The sequence below is a fragment of the Bos javanicus genome, chromosome 11 (assembly GCF_032452875.1).
Source record: "Bos javanicus breed banteng chromosome 11, ARS-OSU_banteng_1.0, whole genome shotgun sequence".
Taxonomy (NCBI): domain Eukaryota; kingdom Metazoa; phylum Chordata; class Mammalia; order Artiodactyla; family Bovidae; genus Bos; species Bos javanicus.
Window position 1 is genome coordinate 3,770,666 of NC_083878.1, and position 21,525 is coordinate 3,792,190.

The 21,525-nt window shown below is 46.7% G+C and overlaps 1 protein-coding gene and 1 long non-coding RNA gene across 8 annotated transcripts in view; one reads left to right on the plus strand and one right to left on the minus strand.

The window, feature by feature from the left end:
• Window positions 1–227: 227 nt before the first annotated feature.
• On the minus strand, window positions 228–7,149 carry LOC133256710 (uncharacterized). 2 transcript variants are annotated; one of them, XR_009739269.1, is made up of 3 exons: window positions 7,015–7,149; window positions 2,095–2,683; window positions 228–624 (listed from the first exon to the last, which is right to left on the minus strand). It is a non-coding gene; the product is annotated as an uncharacterized LOC133256710 (long non-coding RNA). The 2 variants fall into 2 exon arrangements; XR_009739271.1 differs by lacking the exon at window positions 7,015–7,149 and adding an exon at window positions 5,608–6,960 and having other exon boundaries at window positions 2,095–5,564.
• The window catches only part of CNGA3 (cyclic nucleotide gated channel subunit alpha 3), a 37,565-nt gene continuing 20,252 nt past the window's right edge, over window positions 4,213–21,525 (plus strand). The window contains exons 1-3 of one of the 6 annotated variants that reach the window (XM_061431604.1): window positions 7,216–7,302; window positions 7,442–7,494; window positions 19,142–19,278. In XM_061431604.1, coding sequence (XP_061287588.1) covers window positions 19,178–19,278 — 101 coding nt within the window. In that variant the 5' untranslated portion in view covers window positions 7,216–7,302; window positions 7,442–7,494; window positions 19,142–19,177. Of the gene's footprint in view, window positions 4,307–7,215; window positions 7,495–19,141; window positions 19,279–21,525 lie in introns of those variants that run through there. The other 5 variants (XM_061431603.1, XM_061431606.1, XM_061431602.1 and 2 more) reach the window with 5 other exon arrangements.

Consider the following 21,525-nt stretch of genomic DNA (forward strand, 5'->3'; position numbering starts at 1 on the left):
CCTTCCATTTGGGTGGAAAAGGAAGGTTTTAGTCTTAGAGGAACACTCAAGTGATTTTCCGAGGCCAGGACCAGGCGTGGCTGTAATGGGGGCCAAGTTTGCCCTCAGTATTTAGTGTCTGTCATCCGGCCCTGGCCCCCTCTGATAGCACCCCCTCCCCCACGCCGTGATATACACACCATGCCACCCTCACTGGTTTCCAGCATCATCAAATGCTCTCCTCAATTTTATCAGAACTTTTTATTTGATTCTTTATCCACCACATTCTAGCACCTGGAGTTACTGGCATTTTAAAAAGAGCCAAAGTTTGAAAATAAAAGGATGAAATTCTGAGAGTGGAATTGCAGGCATTGGTGGTCAGACACAGGAGATTTGTACAGAGTGAGAAGGCTCCCACCCACATAGGCCTTTTCAGCAGCTCCTACCTTTCCACTGCCTGCAAGGCTGACCTGAAGGGGGCGGCTCCCAGGACAAAGTAGCTTAGATCCACAGTACCATGGACCTCCTTGGGCTCTTAATGACATTTGGATAGAATTCATAACTCCATATTTCATTAATTTATTTTCCTTCTATTCTTCCAACTGCCAGGTAGGTGAGGGAAACAGAGGTTGTCTTCTTCATGGTCTGACAAGGAAGCAGGCAAAGTGGGCCTTAAAAACTAAACACAATTGCCTCTCCCTACCTCAGGCATTTTTCCCCCAGATGATTTTACACTGACTAGGAGCATTTTTGCTGGGGAAACTGATGCATGATTGCCTCTCCTGTGAACCCTGTCTGCCTCTGCATAAGTATTTTATTTCCCAAAAGCCACTCCTACAAATTGCCTTTATCATTCACCAAGGATCTAGGCCATCTGCCAGGGCTGGCCGACACCTTCCCCTTACTGATAAGTGGACTTATCTGTGTGCATTTCTACTTCTCATCTGCTAGTGTGGCTTATCTGCTTATCAGATTGTGTGTTCTTTAACATAAGGGACACCATATGGCCCCCAGCAGAAGCAGCTGCCTTGTTGCCCACCTTTGGGCACAAATTATGTGCCTTTCAACACCAGCCTGTAATTATCAGGTTCCCAGGATGTCTGCAGAGAAGGCAATGGCACCCCACTCCAGTACTCCTGCCTGGAAAATCCCATGGACGGAGGAGCCTGGTAGGCTGCAGTCCATGGGGTCGCAAAGAGTCGGACACGACTGAGCGACTTCCCTTTCACTTTTCACTTTCATGCATTGGAGAAGGAAATGGCAACCCACTCCAGTGTTCTTGCCTGGAGAATCCCAGGGACGGGGGAGCCTGGTGAGCTGCCGTCTTTGGGGTCACACAGAGTCAGACACGACTGAAGTGACTTAGTAGCAGGATGTCTGAAGTGTTTGGACTGGGCAGATTTTACGTAATTAGGATAGCAAAAATTTAGCTCCGCTTCCTAGTTTTTTAAAATGGAAGTACATCATACGCACACAGAATAAATAACAAATTGTATATATACAGAGTAAAACTAAAAGACCTATGGCTACAAGCAACAGCGTCACTGAATCTTAATTATTGGTCGGGAAAAAAAATCCCAGAAGACTATATAGACTGTAATCACACCATTTCTAAATCTTAAAATAAAACTAAATATCACTGTTTTCAGTTGCTTAGTTGTGTCTGAGGCTCTTTGCTACCCCTTGGACTGCAGCACACCAGGCCTCCCTGTCCTTCACTATCTCCTGGAGTTTGCTTAAACTCATGTCCATTGAGTCAGTGATACCATCCAACCATCTCATCCTCTGTCACCCCCTTCTCTTCCTGCCCTCAATCTTTCCCAGCATCTGGGTTTCTCCATATCACTGGGGAGTCCCCTAAGCCACACTTATCCAGGCTCCTGTTCTAACTCAATCCTTCTGGGCATGGCTAGTATTTATCCTTTCATTTCTCTGGCACTGAAATCACAGGTGAACAGAACTGGTCTCCTAGCTTCCCTGGGGCCAGCCTTCCTCAGCTCTGGATGGCCGAGTGCGACCCTTTCCCCCACAGACCCCTTCTCATTGCTTTAGTGAGTCCTGACTGAGACTGAAATAACACAGGGTCCACCCAGTCTTCCGTCCTCCCAATCTCACCTGCCCCATCAGAATAAGGAAGTAGTGTCCTCCATCATGCCCTTCACACTGTGGTCTTCCTCTTCTGGCACAAGGCTTTGGGTTTCTGACGATTCCTATGCTGAGTCTCTGGATCCCATGGACCTGTGAGGACATCCCGCTGGCTCATCGGGAATTGCCTGGTGCTGATTGTGTCCTGCCTCTTGACAAAGATGCCATCCATACACACCATCCTGTACCTCAGATGAAGCTTCAGCAATAGGACAGATCCCCAGATGCCACCGCACTCAGTGTGTCTTTGGCCAAATCTGGACCCTCTAAATTGGCAGTCAAAGATCTTGCTCCTAGATGTCTTTCCAGGCAAATTCACAGAGACATCTTCTGTGGGCTCCTTCTGCTCATTCCCAGTCTCAGTTCATCTGTTTCCATCTTTCAGGTGCCAAAGGTTCTTCAGTAATAATTATCGACACCCACATAATGCCCTATAGCCCAATTATGTGCTCAGTCCTATAGTAGATGGTCTACTTTATTTCATCAGATTCAGTGCACTTCTCCAGCTTATGATCAATTTTGTAAGATCTTGTTTTCCCCTTCAGATCTTAGAAATGGTCTGCATTTCAAAAACAAAGTTCAAATGGATTTTTAATATTATGCCTCAAAAATTGTCTCCTATTTGATAGCTACTACTACTACTTTCTCCAAAATCAGCATTCAAGATTCTTTAAAAGCTCTAAAATATTTCTGGGCCACAGAGGATAACCACCTGCTTCCTGTCTTCCCTGAGGACAAGCCAACAGGAAACAGCTCTTACTTGTATAAATCACATGGATTAGAAGAAATACAGCATTTCTCAATAATAAGGACTATTTAAAAAAAATTGCCCAGGGTAAATGATGTATGTTGGAGACTCTGTGGGCTAAGGAGACCATGGTCTCATGAATTGTTTTTTTCCCTTGTGGTAAATTCAAGTTTCTTCCAAGAGCCCAAATGACCAAACAAAAACTCTCTTCTTCTCCATCTTCTGTGGCTTCAACTTTATTGATTCACCATTTCCATTCATTTGTTTTCCTATAACCAGAATCCTTTGAATCTGAACAATTTAGCCTGACTTTTCAAGAAAGTTTTTTTTTCCCTAGGCTTTGTGTCCTTTCTGTAGATAAATGTGTGTACATATGTCTAATTCATTATTTCTCAAGTGAATGGGATGCACTTCACCTCTCCCTTCAAATCTGCATGAACTTGAAAGCTTGCCCTCTGAAGACAGTTTGCTCCATGAATAGACAGTTTGATAGGTATGTTCAGGAAATGCCATGTACTTCAAGTCCTCAGAGAAGCCTCTGGTTTTCAGGGTCCTGAGGGGGATCTGCTCCTTCAGAATTTCTTCCTGTAAGGGTGTTAATTTATGGGAACCTGGAACCCAGAGGCTTCTTGTCCCAGACAAGAAAGCTGGACTCCTCCTGGGACCTGTTCATCCAGAACCGGAGAGTGAACAGGAGGTGAGATTAGGTCTTCATCCTTGATATGTGTGTGTCAGATATATACCTTCTGTGGCAAAAGTGAGTTTGCAGAAATATGGAGGCTTTGCTAAAAGGTTTTTTTCTTCAAAAAGAGTTTAAGCACCTTTGGCCTCCATAGTGGGCAATGAATACCAGCTGGATTGGTAGGTTTAAAGTTTTGGTTCAGGGAATCTGTGTTGTCTGGTGTGATAGAAGGAAACCAAAACTCTGCAAGGAGAATACACCATATCCCCAAGAGACATTTGTTTCTCAAACTCTCCCGCCTAAGATTGTAAACGAGTTTAAGGGGATATATATTCCCACCTTTAAACTTCAAACTCCCAGATCTCTGCTGTGTCCTCATGCGGTGTGAATTACACTACCAGTTTTAAAACAAAATCCCAGGAAGGAGTCCAAGGAGGCTGTTCGCGGTTAGGAGCGAGTCCAGATTTGACAGACGGACTTTGCTGCTTGCTTGTTCCTGGCTCGCCCCTCTTGCCTCAGAGGGTACGGCTTCGAGCGGCTTCGGCCTCTTCCGGGACCGCCTTTGAGGCTCCAGAGCCTCACCTGACTTTCGCAGAGAGAGAGAGAGGCAACCGGCTCCTTCCGCTGCCAGCAGAGGAGGGTCCTGGGGCTGGAGCGTGTGGGAGCGAGCAAGGCGGGCGCTGCTGTCCAGAGCGAAGAGGAGACGCTCCGCCAGGCACAGGCGCGCTGCGGAGAGCTCAAACTTTGGTGGGGTAAGGAATTTAGGGGCTCTTGAGCTGATGGTTCTTGGGGCGCTGGGAGGTGCGCGGGGGACGCAGACTCCAGTATGAAAGTGGATTAAAGATATGCGCTCAAGGAACTAGGGTCGCGGGGCCCTCTGGTGGGCGCGGCGCTGTCCGAAGCCCCCGGTGCTGAAATAGTGGAGAAAGGGGCAGAAGCAAGGGCCAGCTCTGCTCCCACCCCGGCACACACATCCCTTCAGTAGCAATCAAAGGACTAGAGGCCGTCCCTGCTTTCTAAATCTATCGCACCCGCTTCTACTCACGTCCCGCAGCCGCCGCGCTGGGCCAAGTCAGGCTGAGCCGTCGAGGCTGGAGGCAGAAGAAGCTGGGCTCCTTCAGCAAAAGGATGCACCTGGCACCACCCCCAAGACACCTCCCCAAGATCCCGGGTACCCGGACGCCCCGCCTTCACGGCCGCCCGTCCTAGAAGAGGCTGGTGGCCGCCTCTTTCCCCGGGGTCCAGATTGGGGTCCCGCGCAGTCTCCCCGAGTGTGCGCGGCTCCTGAGGAAGTAGTGACCACGACTTGGAGGGAGCAGGAGCCAAGGAGAATGCGGACGGGGGTCGGGGGACTGCCTCCACTGGATCCTACTCAGCCTTGAGGATCCGGAGACAGGTGGGCTGAGGAAGAGGCAAAGAATTAAAATTCTCTGGGGGAGTGAACAGTCACTTTTGTTTTTTTTAATGATAAAATCATAATCCGAGATCTTGGCTGCTCCTGCCTTAGGGGCTTAGCGTTTAGGAGCAAGAAGGGGCAGGGTGGGAGGCCCTCTGATTCTTAGCAATCCCCTAAGCGGATAATCACACGGGCTCTCTGTCCTCATCCTCAGGCTTTTCTCCCCAGCTCAGCCGCCGCCCCCACTCCCAATCCTTGAGGGGCGCGGCCAGCAACCCCTTGCGCTCCAGCCTTCCCGGGCAAGGGCTGGATGACTGGAGGAAGGGCCAATTTATTCTCCTCTCCGTGGAATCCTCCAATTCACAGCTGCCTTATTTTATATTGTTGCTGAGACTTTAAACGTTGTCATTCTGAAGTGGGTATCCCTAGTTAGACGCGGGATGTGGCCGAGGATGACGGGAGCAGCAGCAAAGAAAACCCCGAGCCCGGGTCTGTGGTCTCCGCGGCGGTGGAGCCGGTGCCCGGGACAGGCAGTTCGCTCGCTCAGGGCTCCCTGCGAGGGGTTCCACTTGCACAACTCCTCATCTGGAAACCCGACAGCGTGATAGTGGGAGCTCCTCCCCAAATCTTACAGAGGGGCAAAGCTGGGGTCAGCACCTTCCCTGGTACCTCCAACCCTGGGACAGTAGCTCCAGACCTGGATTCAGGCTCTCTCCGGGAGAGTTCAGTCTCTCTGGACGTGTCCTCCAGCCTATCAAGCTGCACACCCACGCGCGCACACACACTTTCATTCATAAAAATTCGCAACTGATATCGTTGTCTAGGCATGGGGCGACATAATTGGGTGAGAAATCACTGGATGGGGCGCTAGAAAGTCAGGCCGGGAGAAGGGAGGAGACCGCCATCACAGCCACTAGCTCTAAGCTTGTACGCCCAAATTTCGGATTCTTGAAAAGTCTGCTGGGTCAGGGAAGTGCGTTAGTATTTCACTGAACGAGTGGGAGAATTCGGAGAAGGCGATGGCACCCCACTCCAGTACTCTTGCCTGGTAGGCTGCAGTCCATGGGGTCGCTAAGAGTTGGATACGACTGAGCGACTTCACTTTCACTTTCATGCATTGGAGAAGGAAATGGCAACCCACTCCAGTGTTCTTGCCTGGAGAATCCCAGGGACGGGGGAGCCTGGTGGGCTTCCGTCTATGGGGTCGCACAGAGTCGGACACGACTGAAGCGACTTAGCAGCAGCAGCAGTGGGAGAATTAGAGGATGTGGCGCCTCTGTTCCGTCATAAATGGGGCCCTCGATGGGCGCTGGATGCCAGGAGAGGGTCACTGGATGCCCTTTGGGTGACTAGTTCTGCAAAATCTCAGTCACTTTAGCAGGGACTTTGGCCAGGACTGCTTGTGCCTCTTGACTTTGATGCTCCCGTGCTTAATGCGTTTCCTGTCCTCATTCACTATCTGCCCGCGGTTGCAGCTTCTTGTCAATAATGAGGTTGCCATGACGACCAATTTCCCATCGCCGTGGTACCCAGGAGGTAAACTGTTGCAAGCTGCAGAAGTTCTTGAGTAGTAGCTCCCCCAGATCCTGCACAGGCTGAGGGGTTCCTTCAGTTGTGAAAGAGGGATGGCAATGTTGAGGTACTGCCGGCGCTCACCCTGCCCACCCCCCCCACCCCCCACAACACACACCGCCTAGCCGCCTGTTCACCTGAAATCCTCTCTAATCCCTGTGGCCTCCAGGTTGGGAAGGGTCAAGTTTCCATTTCCATCCTCCAGTTGTTACAGTGAGGCTGGGGGAAAATGGTTTTCGCTCTGACTTAACTCATGTCTGCTGCTCACTGACTACTCCTGAGTACAAATCGCAAGACTAAGCCCTGTGGGAGACAGAATTAACTAGCCAAACACAGCCCCTGGTCTCCGGACGTCCCAGTGCAGAGACGGCCGCCTCTCTGGACTGAAATAGAGGTCATAGAGCCCGGCGAGTACAGAGGTGGGGATGACAGACCCCCGCCACCCCTTCACCCAGGGGAGGACATATTGGAGTTGAAACGAAGGAATTTCACCTGAGGAGCCAGAGGGGAATGGTCTCTCTAGGCAGAGGGACTAGCAGGAGCAAAGACATGAATTTCCTCTGCACTGGCTAGCCCCGCGGTAGCACAGAGACTTCTGTTAATAAGATGGGTGGGGCGGCGCGCAGCCTTTAGCTCGCGACAATTCTCGCGAGATCCTGAGCGTGAGGCCCAGACGTATCCTTTAGAGGTCCTGCTTCCCAACGGTCGCCCTCACAGTGGTCGTCATGGCGGAGGATGCTGTGGGAGGTGGATGGCAGCCTTCTCCCCAGGACCCTCCAGGTCCTCTAGCCTGGGGGCCAGTGGGTGAGCTGGGGGTCCCAGGACAGGCTGAGGGCTGCGTCCTCGGTGGCTCCAGAGCCCCCGGCCCAGCTGCCCTGGGAACCTCTCCCCTTTCTAATGGCGGAGGTGGTCTTCACAGGTCCGAGTCTGTGGAGGCCTCAGCAACTGGAGTATGTGGACACTGCCATTCAGGTACCAGCTTCAGCCAGCTTCAGTCTCTCCCTTCAAGTTTCAAAACTGGGAACAGCATAGATCAGTTGTCCATTCCTAATAAGTGGCTGGAGGTGAGGGTTAAGTTGCAAGGACCTTGCACATGGTTACTTCAGGTCCGCCTCTGTGGGTGGGGCTCTTCTCAACCAAGGGCAGTTGTCAGGAACTGGGAATTGTCCTGATGAGTATTTGCTAGAATGGGTATTCCTGTTCCCGTACAAATGGTTCTCTCCAGGTTAAATGACAAGCCTGAGGGCTGGCTGGGTTCCGGTCACCCAGTATGATGGCTGAGCAGGGTCTGGGGACCTGGTCCTGAGGGTGCTGGCAGGAGGACCAAGACTGGGTGCTGGAGGAACACTCCTGGGCAGGGTGAAGGCACCAGCAGAGACACACACCCCACCCCGCCTTCGCCAGGGCCGGGGCATCAGAGGGAGAGCTGAGTCTTGGGACCTTGCCCTTCCTTTTCAGAACAGAGAATAACATTTGTTGTTCAGTCGCTAAGTCGTGTCAGACTATTTGTGACTCCATGGACTGCAGTACGCCAGTCTGTGCTTTACTACTCTGTGCTTTACTCCGTTTGTTTGGTGGATTTGGTGGAGGTTTACAGGAACCTTGTGACCAGACCATGACCTGACCTCTAGAACAAAGGATGTGACCCCAAGAAGTTTGCAACAACTCACCACACCCGTCCATCACCTTTCCTAGAAAAAGGCTTACTGAAAGCTTTTAGGGCCCTGCAATAAACCTTTCTCTGCTCCAAACTGCAGCATTTTGGTTTTGATATTACTTGGCCTCCTGTGTTTCTGGCACACAAACTTGCTGCATTCAGTAATAGATTCAGAAGGTTTCAGCAGCTTAGTGTATTGCCTATGCGATGTCTGCGGTTCCAAGGCTTGGGGCGGGGGCCCGGGGGGTGGTGGGGGGTTCCATCAATGGGGGACTCTGCTGGACAGAGCCTGCCACTCCGTCCTCAGCTGCTCTGGAAGGGGGACTGAGAAGTAAAAGCCAGTGCAGAGTAGGCTTTGGTGAGCATTCTATGCCAGTAAGTGGGATGAGAAAACTCATGCCACCCTTAAGGAAAGGGTGAGTGATTTGGTTTAAATGGAGCATCACTTTTAAGGTAATATGATCCAGATTACATGATTTAATGTCAGGCTAAAGCTACATGCTGGAGAAAATAGGCCACCTCTAAAAGTTTCTGATTGACATGTTTAGAACTACTGTGTGGGAATTCCCTAGTGGTCCAGTGGTTAGGACTCTGCCCTTCCACAGCAAGGGGCATGGGTGGATTTGTTTCGACAGTCCTGGAGAGAGGGACAAGAGCCTGGACAAAGGTGGGAGCAGAACTCAAGAGGCCAGGAGGTGCTTCTGGATTGTTCACTGTCACTCCCCTACTGCCTGGTTCGGTTCTGGCACATGGTTAGGGCTCAATCCATTTCTGAATTAGTGAATGGAAGAATGGAAGGCAACAGAGGGGACAGATAACCTAGAGGACTTGGTGACGGTAGATCTAGGGAAGTGAGGGAGAGGGAGGTCTGGAAGCTTATGTGAGTCTTAGCTGGGTGATTAGCAGGCTCCAGTGGGAGGGTGCCATTCAGGACAGTTTTGTATCAACTCTTCCCTGGATATGCTGCATCCTCTCTCACATGGCCCTCATCCCCAAAGCGCTTCTTTTGTCCTGTTTTATTTATTTACTTTGGCTTCGGCATGCAGATCCTAGTTGCCCTACCAGGGATTTGGAAGCATGGCATCTCAACTATTGGACCACCAGAGGAGTCCCTCTTTTGTTGTTCTATGAGGAATTTCACACACCCCACCTTGTATTAGAATAATCTAGTGTAGGGGTTAAACCCAAACAGACTTTTGTTCCCCAGTGCTGCCTCTAGGTGACTTTGAATAACCATGGTTAACAATAACTGTTGTTAGCCATTCTGAGCCCAGGATTCTTCATGTGCAAACTGGTAGCAATACTATGTGCCTCATTGGGTTGTTGGAGAAGAAATGAAGCAATTGGAGTGAATTTCTCAGCACAGTGCCTGGTATGGCAAATGCTCAAAGTTGGATACGACCATTTTATAATTTACTATAATGACAGTGTACTACTTTTATAATCATATCCAAAAAGTTAATTAAGGGGAAATAACACACTTTACTTCCTGTGCCTGCAGCTAATCTTGGAAATGGGTCCTTGGGGAAAGAAGGGAGGTCCTTTGCCCGGCCTTGATGACTGTGTGTGTGTTTTGGGAGGAGAAGACATAATTCTGCAGAGAGCATCTATAAGGCTGGCTCCAGAGATCTGGGTTCACCGGCTCTAGCAACATCTAGAAAGTAGTTTCATCCTCTTGGAATCTCAGCCTGAGCAGCTGAATCTTACTGCAAAGTAGTCATTTAGAAACTGAGTGCACTTAAAGCTCAGGAAACCAGAGTCCCATGAACTTTGAACCATCTCTTGCAGAAGACCAAGACACTTTGCAGGCATGTGGCAAGCCTCTGTTTGGTGGTTGACTAACAAAACTAACAACATTGCTACAATTTCAGAGCCTTCTCATTTACCCTGAATCTCTTCCTGTTTGGGGAACAATGTTAGCTTTTTTTCTTAGTCAGGAATTGAAAATCTACAGCTGGTATGTGCAAGCTGCCCTTTGCTTGGGTTATAGAAACGCATAGAGTTCAGAAGCGGGAGAATGGCACCCTCTGAGGGTTACAGTTTAACACTTTCAACACTCCAAAAGGAAATCCTGCACCCATTATCAGACATTTTCTTTTCTAACTCCCCTCCCATCCTTGTCCCTGGCAGCCACTAATCTATTTTCTATCTCTATGGATTTGCCTATTCTGGACATTTCATACAAATTGAATTATACGATATGTGGCATTTTGTGTCTGGCTTGCTTACTTAGCATAATGTTTTCAAGGTTCATCCATGTTGTAGCAAATTCCACCTGAATAACATTATGTAGATACACCTTATTTTGTTTATCTAGTTATCAGGTGATGGACATTTAGGTTGTTTCCATTTGGGGACTGTTATGAATAATGCTGCTGTGAACATTGAAATATTTTTGTTAGGTATCTGCCTGTGAGCAGAATTCCGGGTCTTATGATGACTATTTTCAGCATCTTGAGGAATTGCCCAGTTTCCAAAGAGGCTACACCATTTATAGCATTCCTACCAGCAGCATGTGAAGACTCCAGCTTCTCCACATCCTTACCAACACTTGCTATTGTCTGTTTATTTCTTAATGATAGCCCTTTTAGGCAGTGTGGAGTGATACCTCATCATGATTTTGACTTACATTTCTCTATAAATAACTATATTAAGCATTTCTTCATGTGCTTGTTGGACATTTGTGTATCTCCTTAGTGAAATATGTATTCAAGTCCTTTGCCCATTATTTAATTGGGTTACTTGTCTTTTTAATATTGAGTTGTAATAATAGTTCTTTACATATTTTGGGTACAAGGCCCTTACAATATATAATTTTAAATTATTTTTTCCATTCTGTGGGTTGCCTTTTTACTTCTTGATGGTGTCCTTTGATGCACAAAGGTTTTATTTATTTTTTATGAAGCCCAATCTTTTTTTTTTAGTCCATTATACTTCTGATGTCATATCTAAGGAACCACTGTCTAACCCAAATTCCTCTGTCTTCCTCTAGAAACTTTATAGTTTTAGCTCTTATATTTAAGTCTATGACCTATACATACCAGCAACATTTGATGAAAATACCATTTATTCTTTCCCTCATTGAGTTATCTTGGGACCATCGTTGAAAATGAGTTGATCGTATATGCCCTTAATCAGATTGAGGACATTTCCTTCTAGTCCTAGTTTATTGACAGTTTTAACATGAAAATATGTTGGATTTTGTCAAATGCTTTTCTTGTGCCCATTGAGATGAACATGTTTTTACCCTTTAACCTATTAATACGGTGTACTGTGCGTTGTTGTGCTTGGTTGCAGCCAACCCTTTGTGACCCCATGGACTATAGCCTACCAGGCTCCTCTGTGCATGGGGATTCTCTAGGCAAGCATACTGGAGTGGGTAGCCTATCCCTTCTCCAGGGGAACTTCCCGACCCAGGAATTGAACCCAGGTCTCCTGCATTGCAGGTGGATTCTTTACCAGCTGAGCTACCCAGGAAGCCCAATATAATATACTAGGCTAACTAATTTTGGATGATAAGCCAACTTTGCATTCCTAGAATAAGTATCACTTGACCATAGAATAGGATACTTTTTATGTATTATTAGATTTGGTTTGCTGCTGCTGCTGCTGCTAAGTCACTTCAGTCGTGTCTGACTCTATGCGACCCCATAGATGGCCACCCACCAGGCTCCCCCGTCCCTGGGATTCTCCAGGCAAGAACACTGGAGTGGGTTGCCATTTCCTTCTCCAATGCATGAAAGTGAAAAGTGAAAGTGAAGTCGCTCAGTCGTGTCTGACTCCTAGTGACCCCATGGACTGCAGCCCACCAGGCTCCTCCGTCCATGGGATTTTCCAGGCAAGAGTACTGGAGTGGGTGCCATTGCCTTCTCCGTTTGGTTTGCTAGTATTTTGTTATTAAAATCTTTGCCTATTAATATAATTTTCATCTTCTTACGTTAAGTTCTGATATTTAAGTTGTTTATACTTGTGCCATGTCCAGAGAATATTGACATTATATAGTTGCTTCCCCTTTCTGTTTTTGAAACTCTGGAATATTTTTATCTCCTTCATATAGGATCACATTCATAGAAAATAGGAGAGGACTATCAGGTACAATATTTGCACTGTAGAGTTTTGTCCCATCATGGAAATTCTGAAACAGAAGGCCCTTTAATAATCTCCTGGGTCTTGGTTTGTACCTCTGTTCCACAGAGTTCCCAAAGGTATTCTACCTGCATTTTAAGGGTTTTTAAAAATGTATATTTAAATATTTTAAAACCCCAAATGAATAGAGATAGCTTTGGTTGGTATGATGTGTTCCATACCTAACTTTATTATTTGGATATTATGGTCAAAATTAAGTTATATCCCACTGATTGTCTTTATAAAAATTATCAAACATTTAAACAGAACGCTACAAGTGAATGTTTTTTTAATTGGGTTTCTGTGGAAGACTTCATCTATGTGCCATAGTCTATGTCCCATTATTAGATGAAGAAACTAAAGTGCTAGGTCACATGCCCAAATTGAAGGCTGAGCTGAGAAGAGACTCCAGCTCTCCCTTCTCTTAGTACAGTACACATGACCACCTATATTGTCTTTCCAATGTCATTTGTTGCAAACAAAAGATATTTTACTCAGGAAGCTGCTTGAAAACACAAAACCCTTATCATTGAGTTCATGTACTAATGTCTGCTCTGGTCCCTGTGTTTGTTCTGTGGCTGGCTCACACGTCTGAGTGATTCAGTGGCTCAGCGTTAGAGATTTTCCCTTCTACCCTGAAGTTCTCAGATGAAATAGGAAAGAAGGGAAAGGCAATTAGAAGTGTGCTTTAGATAAAAGTTCCAAGGTGTGCAGACTTTGTGGGAGTTACTAACTTATCTTAGGAGTTTAATTTGACAAAATGAGCCTGCCCAACCTCACACTTACTGAGAATTAGCTGAGTGCTTTTTGCCCAGAGTGATGCTAGGTAAGTTGAGTTGTGGAGGCTTGAAATGGCTGAAGGCCAGAGGCAGGTTACTTCTGAGAAGATCAAAGACCCCAAGTGGTAAAAATGGTCCATCCTAGCTGGAGAAAATGGAAGCCTGGGCCAAGTGTGTGCGCCCAGCACGAGTGCAGGGCTCTCCTCTGATGGGGATTCCCATCTGCTTGGCGTAGGTTTGTGTCCAAGCTTAGTGCCTCACTGATCGGACCTGCCAGACCCTGATTGAACAGGAGTCATTACCCAGGACAGTGATCATTCACAGAGGCCTCACACCTCTCTGTTGGCGTGCTACGTCCAGGTTTTGGAAAATGACAATGTGTCAGTTAACATACATGGAACCAGGACTGGTTTTCATGTTTAAGCCAAAATAAAAAAGAGGACAGGACATGGACAATATTTTTTTAGTATGAGAAGTTAGTCATCACAAGTGGGGACCAAGATTTTTTTTCAGAAGCACATTTCAATTTAAAAAATAAAGCTTTACACGTTTTGACTTCCTTTGTGGCGTACTTGCTCTCTCCCTCATAAATTCCCCTCCGTTCTTAAATAGGACGTAAATGTTCAGCATGACTCATTCACAGAAGTGTTAGGAGGATCAAATGAGTTTAATACAACTTAAGTTATCAAGAACAGTACCAGGCAAAGAGTAAAGGCTAATAAATATACTGTTGTAATTATCATTGTTATCACTGCAGTTACTCACCTGGATCTTCCTCCCTTTATACCACCTATTTTTTATTACCTACCATGAGTATATAATGGGTGTTTTGGAGGATAAAATATTTTAAGTAAAGTTTATTAACTCCTTTAAGTCTTCTGGAGTTAATAAAGGAGTGAGAAAAACACAAGAACAGCTGGGCAAGTTGTGTTAGATTTCTGCCTACTTAGATGCCCAAGCCGAGAAGAGTGGAGGGAGTTAGAGCTATGCACAAAAGACAATCAAATTCTTAAAGGTGCACAAGCACAGTGGTTCACACGTGGTAGATGTCGAATAATGTTAAATAATTATGGTGATTGCTCCTCACATAAAAAGTCTCCTCAGACCTCAGTGGTCCCTAAGACAGAATTAGTCCCCTGCCATCTGCATTGCTTCCCATCATGCCTCTGTCTCTATTTCAGCACCTCTCTCTCCTCCCACTGCTGTTTACATGCCTGTTTCCTTATGCAGTTTTGTGTCTTCAAAGACAGGGACCTGTTTTCTTCATCTTCAAACTCTTTGGGGCCAGGTGCAATGTTTAGGACACTGAAAGAATCAGTAAGTGTGTCAGTGGGAAGAAAACACGTTGGATTTAGTGATGCTGTTAAAAAAAAAAAAAAAAAAGGAATTGTCTGAAACAGTATGTCCTAAATTCCCCAGTCAAGCCCTGGAAAACACACATGGACTTGGGAGATGACCACAAACCACTCACCCCTGGGATCCGCTTCAAGGTCACCCTAGTAGTTGGTAGGCTGTATCTTCTTCCCATGCTTGAAAATTAAAATTATATTTGTGCACTTCTACTCTCCTGCAGTGGGTGTGATAAAATAAAACAAAGCACAACATGGACTTCAGGGTCAGAGAGGCCCTAACCTGCATTTCCTCACCTCCAAAATCAGCTTCACTATTACCTCTTAAGGTTCCTGTGGATGTACAAATAATGGATATTCAGGTGTCCCACACTCAGGGGACCTTGGCTGGATGGTGGTTTCCATTCTCAACAGAGCCTCAGTATTACTGATTTTAATTTCATGATCTCATCTGTGAGTTCTCCTAGAGTTTGTGGGACCAAGAGATGTGAAAGCACTTGGGTGGTTGGGGAATTACTTGGATTGAATTAAATGTTTATTCTGCCTTTCCTGGGCTTCCCATGTGGCTCTAGTGGTAAACTGCCTGACTATGCAGGAGACATAAGAGATGCGGGTTTGATCCCTGGGTCAGGAAGATCCCCTGGAGGAGGGCACGGCAACCCACGATGGTGTTCTTGCCTGCAGAATCCGATGGACAGAGGAGCATGGCAGGCTATACAGTCCATAGAGTCTCAAAGAGTCGGACACGACTGAAGTGACTTAGCATGCATGTACCTGCCTTTCCTGTATGAGTCGTACTATTGAGCAGCCAAATAGTATCAAATTTTCTTTTTTTAAGAATATTTCAGCTAACTTATGAAGATGGAATGGTAGAATATCACCAATATGCAACTCCTAATGAATCAATGATCACCAATGGCTGCTAAAATCACCCAAAGGAATATTCTTGCAAAAAAAATATGGAACCCAAATTTAACTGCATCCTGAGTACAGCTACCAATTTACGGGAAACATTGTAAAATTGGAATTAGCAAAAATCCATACCGTGGGAAACTCAATAGTACAAGCAGTTTTGGTTTTTTCCATAAAAAGAAAGAAGAGAAATGCATAGAAACTTTAGATTTAAAAATACCAAAGAGACACATCAAGCCATCAGAATATATAGACCTTGTTTGGATCCTTATGCTTTTAAGTAGTTGTAAAAAGACAACCATTATGACATTTATGAAACAATTGGGGGAAAAGATCTTATGATTTATCTTAAACTAACATTTTCCTTTAATTATGTACATTTTGCCCTGCCCTACCCAACCTTGTTCTCCTGGATAAAGAACACAGAATTAAAAAAGATTACTTCTAACCTTTGAGAGGTCTGGGTCAAGGGCCCACTTACCATGTCTAAATAACTGAAAAACATTCTCTGAGTTGAGGTAATTCCCTCCTCTCACCGTAAGAACCCACAGAATTTGGGGTAAGGGCATACTGGCAGGCAGCTTTTTGGGGAAAGTGGTTCCAAGGAAAAGAAGAGTCTTCGAAGACAAAACAAGGAAAAAAGGGGAAACCACCCCAAGTGTAGATTATCAAACTAATGACCACTATGGGCAGCTGGTTAGATCCTTCCAGGGCTTCTCCAAAGAGCCCTGTAGAATATAGGTCTGAATTGTCTTCCTGAGGGGACAAAAGGGGGGAATATCTATCCTTGGTTCTGGGTTCTATCAGTCAAGGGTTGCCCAAGGAGGGCTTGCAGTCTAGCACTTCTGGGTTTGCACACGTGTCACAGTGGCCTCAGAACATGGTAGCATGGGGAGATTTGATCTCCAGTCTCCCATCCATGGTTTGCCCCCTTCTTTTCCCTTTGGGTTTGTCCCAAGTCACAGGGGAGACTTTCACACATGCACGTGGACATTCTCCCCACACGTCCAAGCTCCATTTAACCCTCCCGCACAAACAGCTCCTCCTGAGCTACCTGGAAGTCTAAGGGCGTGAACACTGACACACTTCTCAGGAAGACAGACCTGGGAAGAGGCCCCAGCAGTCTCGAGAGCCGGTCCACAGCCTGCTGGGCAGAGAATTTGGGGGTCCAGGGCATCCAGAGCACAGCCTACGTCCCGTTGGTCATGGGCTGTGGTTGGAAAGTGGTCAGAGTGGGTCCTTTAAAGAATGGGACCCCAGGCAGGGGCCCTACTGCTTAGGCCAAAAAGCAGTGCCAGTTCTTTTCTACCCACAGACTTTACACTATCAGGCTCTGGAATCAGATTTTTGTTCATCTTGGCCCAGGTCTCAAGCAATAACATTAGGGAAACTGCTCACCTGTTCAGTTTCTTCATTGGAAAAGAGAGGCTGCTGGGGGGGTTAAAGGAGACAGTGTTACACAAGCACCTACTCTGTGCCTGCCATGCAGGAGCTCTCCACAGCGGGCAGGTCTATGAGGGTCCAGAAGTGCTGCCTCCATTCAATGGCATCAGGTCAGGGTTTGAGCCCAGGGTGGAGAGGGCAGTTCAGGGAAAGGGTCCAGACTGGAGGCAATCACATTTTTCTTTGAAACAATTTTCCTGGAAATGTACAAAGAGTAATTTTGATAGGTTTTCGACAGAGTCCCAGACTTCTTTAAGAGTTTCTCTAGATCCCACTGTAAGCTCCTTGAGGACAAAGCTGCATATTGTTTTCTAATAAAACCCTAGCTCTTAGTGTATTGCCTGGCACATAAGTGAGTACAGTCAGGGCTCAGTTAAAAAATCGCTGGATGGATGATTTCAAATTATAGATGTATTTCTTTAACGGGAGATTCTTGTTTCATATGTTGGCATCACAGTTTCCACAGGTATCTCAAACCAGAATCACTCTCTTCCTCAGCCCTCCTCCTTCCCCAGTCCCTGCCTCAGTGGGCAGCACCACCAACCCCACACCCTCGCAGTCATGGCAGCATGACTCCCTCATTTATCCTTGATCAGTTGCCATGTCCCCATGCTCCTATCCATTTAGTTTTTAAATTTATTATATTGGATTCACTACCACAAACTAGTTCAGGCAACGATTGTCTCTTGCCTGAGATACTGCAGCACTTAGCTGCTCGTGTTCCCTGAGTATATCCTCCCCATTGCAGCCAGAATAACCTGTACACATCTGACCACATCCCTGCTGGGCTTAGAGTAGAATCCAAGCTCTTGACACAACCAGCAGGACTCTTTGGTATCTGTCATCTGCCCCACTTGTAAGATCCTTGAGAACTGTCTTTGTCTTATATTTCTTTGTATCTCCTGTGGTCAGCCAGAAACTAAGTTACATAAATGAACATCGTTTTCAAAAACCAAAACCATTTTTTGTCTATTGAGAAAACTATAAAAATTTTAATTGAATCATGGACTTAAGCTATCAAATCTCAGAGATGAACCAGGACTATCTAAGCCAATATCTTCGCCTCCCTGAGTAACATGTGATGAGCACGGACCACATCTATGTTAGGTACTTTGGTGCAGTGCTCTGGGGTCCTTGCACCGACCTTCCTTTGGATATGAAATTAATTTAGTTCTGGAGTGAGCCACTGGGCTATTTCTGGAAATCACCGTTTTTCTCTGGAGTGGTCTCAACTGACTTCTGACACACTTAAGCCATGCAGCAGCTCAAGAGAGCCTGTGCTCATCTGCCTCAGAAAAACTATCCTCAGGAATTTATTTTCCTCCTGCAGAATTTTGATCAGAAATCATGCAACTGGTCTGCTGTTTTCATCATGCTAGCTGTGCACTCACATCAGTTTTCTCATCGATCAGAGGGGCACCTTCCACCGTTTGCTGAAGGGAGAGTATTCATGGTCAGCACTGGGATCTCAATTTAGTCATCTTTAAATAGAGACAGAAATTGTATGTGTCTGATGAGGTTATTTTGAAGATTAAAGGAGATGAAGTGTGTATCAGGTTGAAGATCTTGTTTAAAGGTTTTTATAAATGTCAAGTATTTAGGCTTTTTATGCTTTGTTTTAAAACAAGATTTGGGGGAGCTATAAAACGAGCAAAATTATAAGATAAATATAGGAAAATGACAAAGTCAGACTTTTTTTTTTTACTTTTAAAAAATAGTTTATTTTTGTCTCTGCTGGGTCTTCGCTGTTGTGAGGGCAATGAAGCTGCCCTGGTTGCAGAGCAAGTTTCTCACTGCAGTGGCCTCTCTCCTGTTACAGATCACAGGCTCTAGTGTGTGGACTCTAGTATCTGCAGCATGTGGGCCCAGCTGCGGCTCCTGGGCTCTAGAGTATAGGCTCAGTAGTTGTGGCACCTGGGCTCAGCTGCTCCACAGTATGTGGGAATCTTCATGGATCAGAGATTGAACCAGTGTCTCCTGCATTGGCAGGTGGATTCTTTACCACTGAGCCACCACAAAGTCAGAGTTAAGAGGGACACTGCATCATTGAAGAGAATCATGAGGGTTTAGCTTTCTTACATTGGATACCAAGTTCATTCATTTGTTTGATCAGCATTTAATTTTGAGCAGTTCTTGGCATGCAGCTTATACAAAGGAGTAAAAGACCTTCTTTGTGCTTCTGAATGGGAAGAAGAACCCAGAGAGAGCCAACTAAAACACTGTGGCAGGAGTTGTGAGAGAGATGGAGGAGGACGTGTGCCAGGGCTTGTCTGGGGAGCAGCCCTCCCAAACGAGCTGGGTGTTCAGTTACTTCCTCGTCCTGACGACATATCTGGTTCATGTTCATGTTTCAGCAGCCACCTTGGGGTGGAATGTGACACAGCAAGAAGATGGCCAAGATTAGCACCCAATACTCCCACCGCACCAGGACACACCCCTCGGTCAGGACCACGGACAGAGATCTGGATTGCATTGAAAACGGTCTCAGCAGGTAGGATGGACTTTAACTTCATGCCTGGAACAGATTGTTCCCATAGCTGCTCTTGACCAGGGAGAAAGAATGCCTTAGCCTGTGGGCAGGACAGGTTGGAGGGTGGAGGCTGTTCACAGCACTCCTTCTAACTGCATGACTCCTCCCAACCCACACTGAAGTAGTTTTTATTCTCATTTTAGAGATGTGGGAAAATGCTCCAAAAGTTACATAACTTTGGGAAGGCAAGAAAATGAAGATTAAAATGCAGCAGATTAAACACGACTGTGAAAACGTCCCCAAAGTGCCACACTTTGCCTTGTGTACATCAAACATTTATCAGGCTCTGTCTGCACCAGTCAGTGTCCTGGGCACTGGGGTGGAGTACCAATCCAGTGCCCTGCCCCTCATTTCCAGGGGAGGGTCAGGACTCAGTCATGCTCATGGACTTGGGGGAAGGGGCCATGCCTGCCAGCAAAGCCATCAGCACCATCGATGATGTCCGACATAGGCAGTAACCTGGAAATCTGGGGCCTCTACTTCAAGCCCTGTTCCTAACTTACTGGGAGATCTGGGAAAATGCACTAAACCCTCTATGCCTCAGATTCTTCAATTGTAAAATGGAGCAGCATTGGGAAATGTGAGTATCTATTTGGTACAGACAGACTTACATTTTTTTGATGCTTCTTAAATTGTCAATGAGTCAATTGAGTTAAACCAGGAGAAACTGTATTTCCAATATTAATGTTATTTTTGTCCCACGTATATAGCACTGAAAACTTCTCCCGCCCATGTAAATTGCACATTATCTAAGGCCCAAAAACGCAACGACAGTCCCTCAGTCCTTGCATCCCTGGCACTGGCCCTCCTCCACCATTTTTCCTCACCCACTTGTGTATGTCTCTTCCTCTCTCAGATGCACATCTCATTTTTGTGTGTCCAGTTCTTTGTCCCAGGTCCTTAGCACACTCTGCTTATGAGTGATGGACAGTAGTTTCCCCATCACTGCAAACTTATGCAGTCTTTGGATCCCCACTTTCTGGGGTTCAGGCAAAGGAAGGAAAGTCTCAAAGCATGCCAACAGATGTTTATTCCCTCCTACTCTTGCAAGTTGGTGCTGAGACCCAGGAAATTTTATATGACTCAGGGGCATCATAAATTCTCACCCTACTCAAATCTCTCCCTGCTAACTGGCTGACCATCAATATCTGTGTTCCATAACTGAGGGCTCCTTCCTTTAGCTTAAGGCATTGCCCTTATTTAAAAGGGAAAAGAACACTGTTAGGACAGTTATCTGCTATTCAAACTTTGGTATATATTAATAGTTTCTTTCCCACATCAGAGCTGATAAAACCCCTGAAGAAGGGGCTGAAGAGGGGCTTCAAAGAGGGTTGCAATAAAATGGAAAAAAGGCCCAAGGGGGACTTCCCTGGTGGTCCAGTGGCCGAGACTCCGAGTTCTCAATGCAGGGAGCCTGAGTTCCATCCCTGGTCAGGGAACCAGATCCCACGTGCTGCAACTAAAAAAAAAAAAAAATAGGTCCAAGCATGGCACACAACAAGAAAGTCAGGCTCCCTGGAGACATGAGGCTCCTAGGATCTTGGGCCCCAGGGAGAAGGACAGAGGCTGTCAGGATCAGGAGCATGTGAAGCAACATGGAACTTCTCCCCATTGCTCCCTTTTGCTTCAGGCAGGACATAGCCAGAGCATCTCTGGGATCCAAGCTCCCTGGGGTCTGTCTGGCTTCTCCCAGTGGGAGAGTCAAGAGAAGGCAGGCCCAGCAGGTGGGCTGGGGCTCCTGCCCAGAATGCCTGCTAGACCCACACCACCACCACACGGGCCAGCTCTGCCCGGCGCATCCTGGCTCTGCCTCAGCAGGTGGCCAGCAAGTCCCATCTGGTCTGAAGGCTGTTCAAGAGCCTCTGGTTTCCCAGAGCTTCTCTGTGAGCTCAGGTTGAGCCCATGCACACTCAGAGAATGGGTCCACCACACAGCAGGGGCTCTGAAATGCTGCCCTTGGACAGTCCTCTCTGCCATCTCCCCCGGGTGATGCCATGCCCTCCCTCCCCTGCTCTGCATCCCCAGGCCAGCATGGTGACCAACAGCACAAGCTTGAGGCCACTCTGCCAGGTTTGAAAACTGGCTCTGAAAAGCTGATCAACAGCTCCAAGCCTTAGTTTCCTCATCTGCAAAATATGCTAGTTCTGACCTCAGAGAGCAGCAGTGAGGTTAAAACAAGGCAAAGCTCATGGCACAGCCCCTGCCATG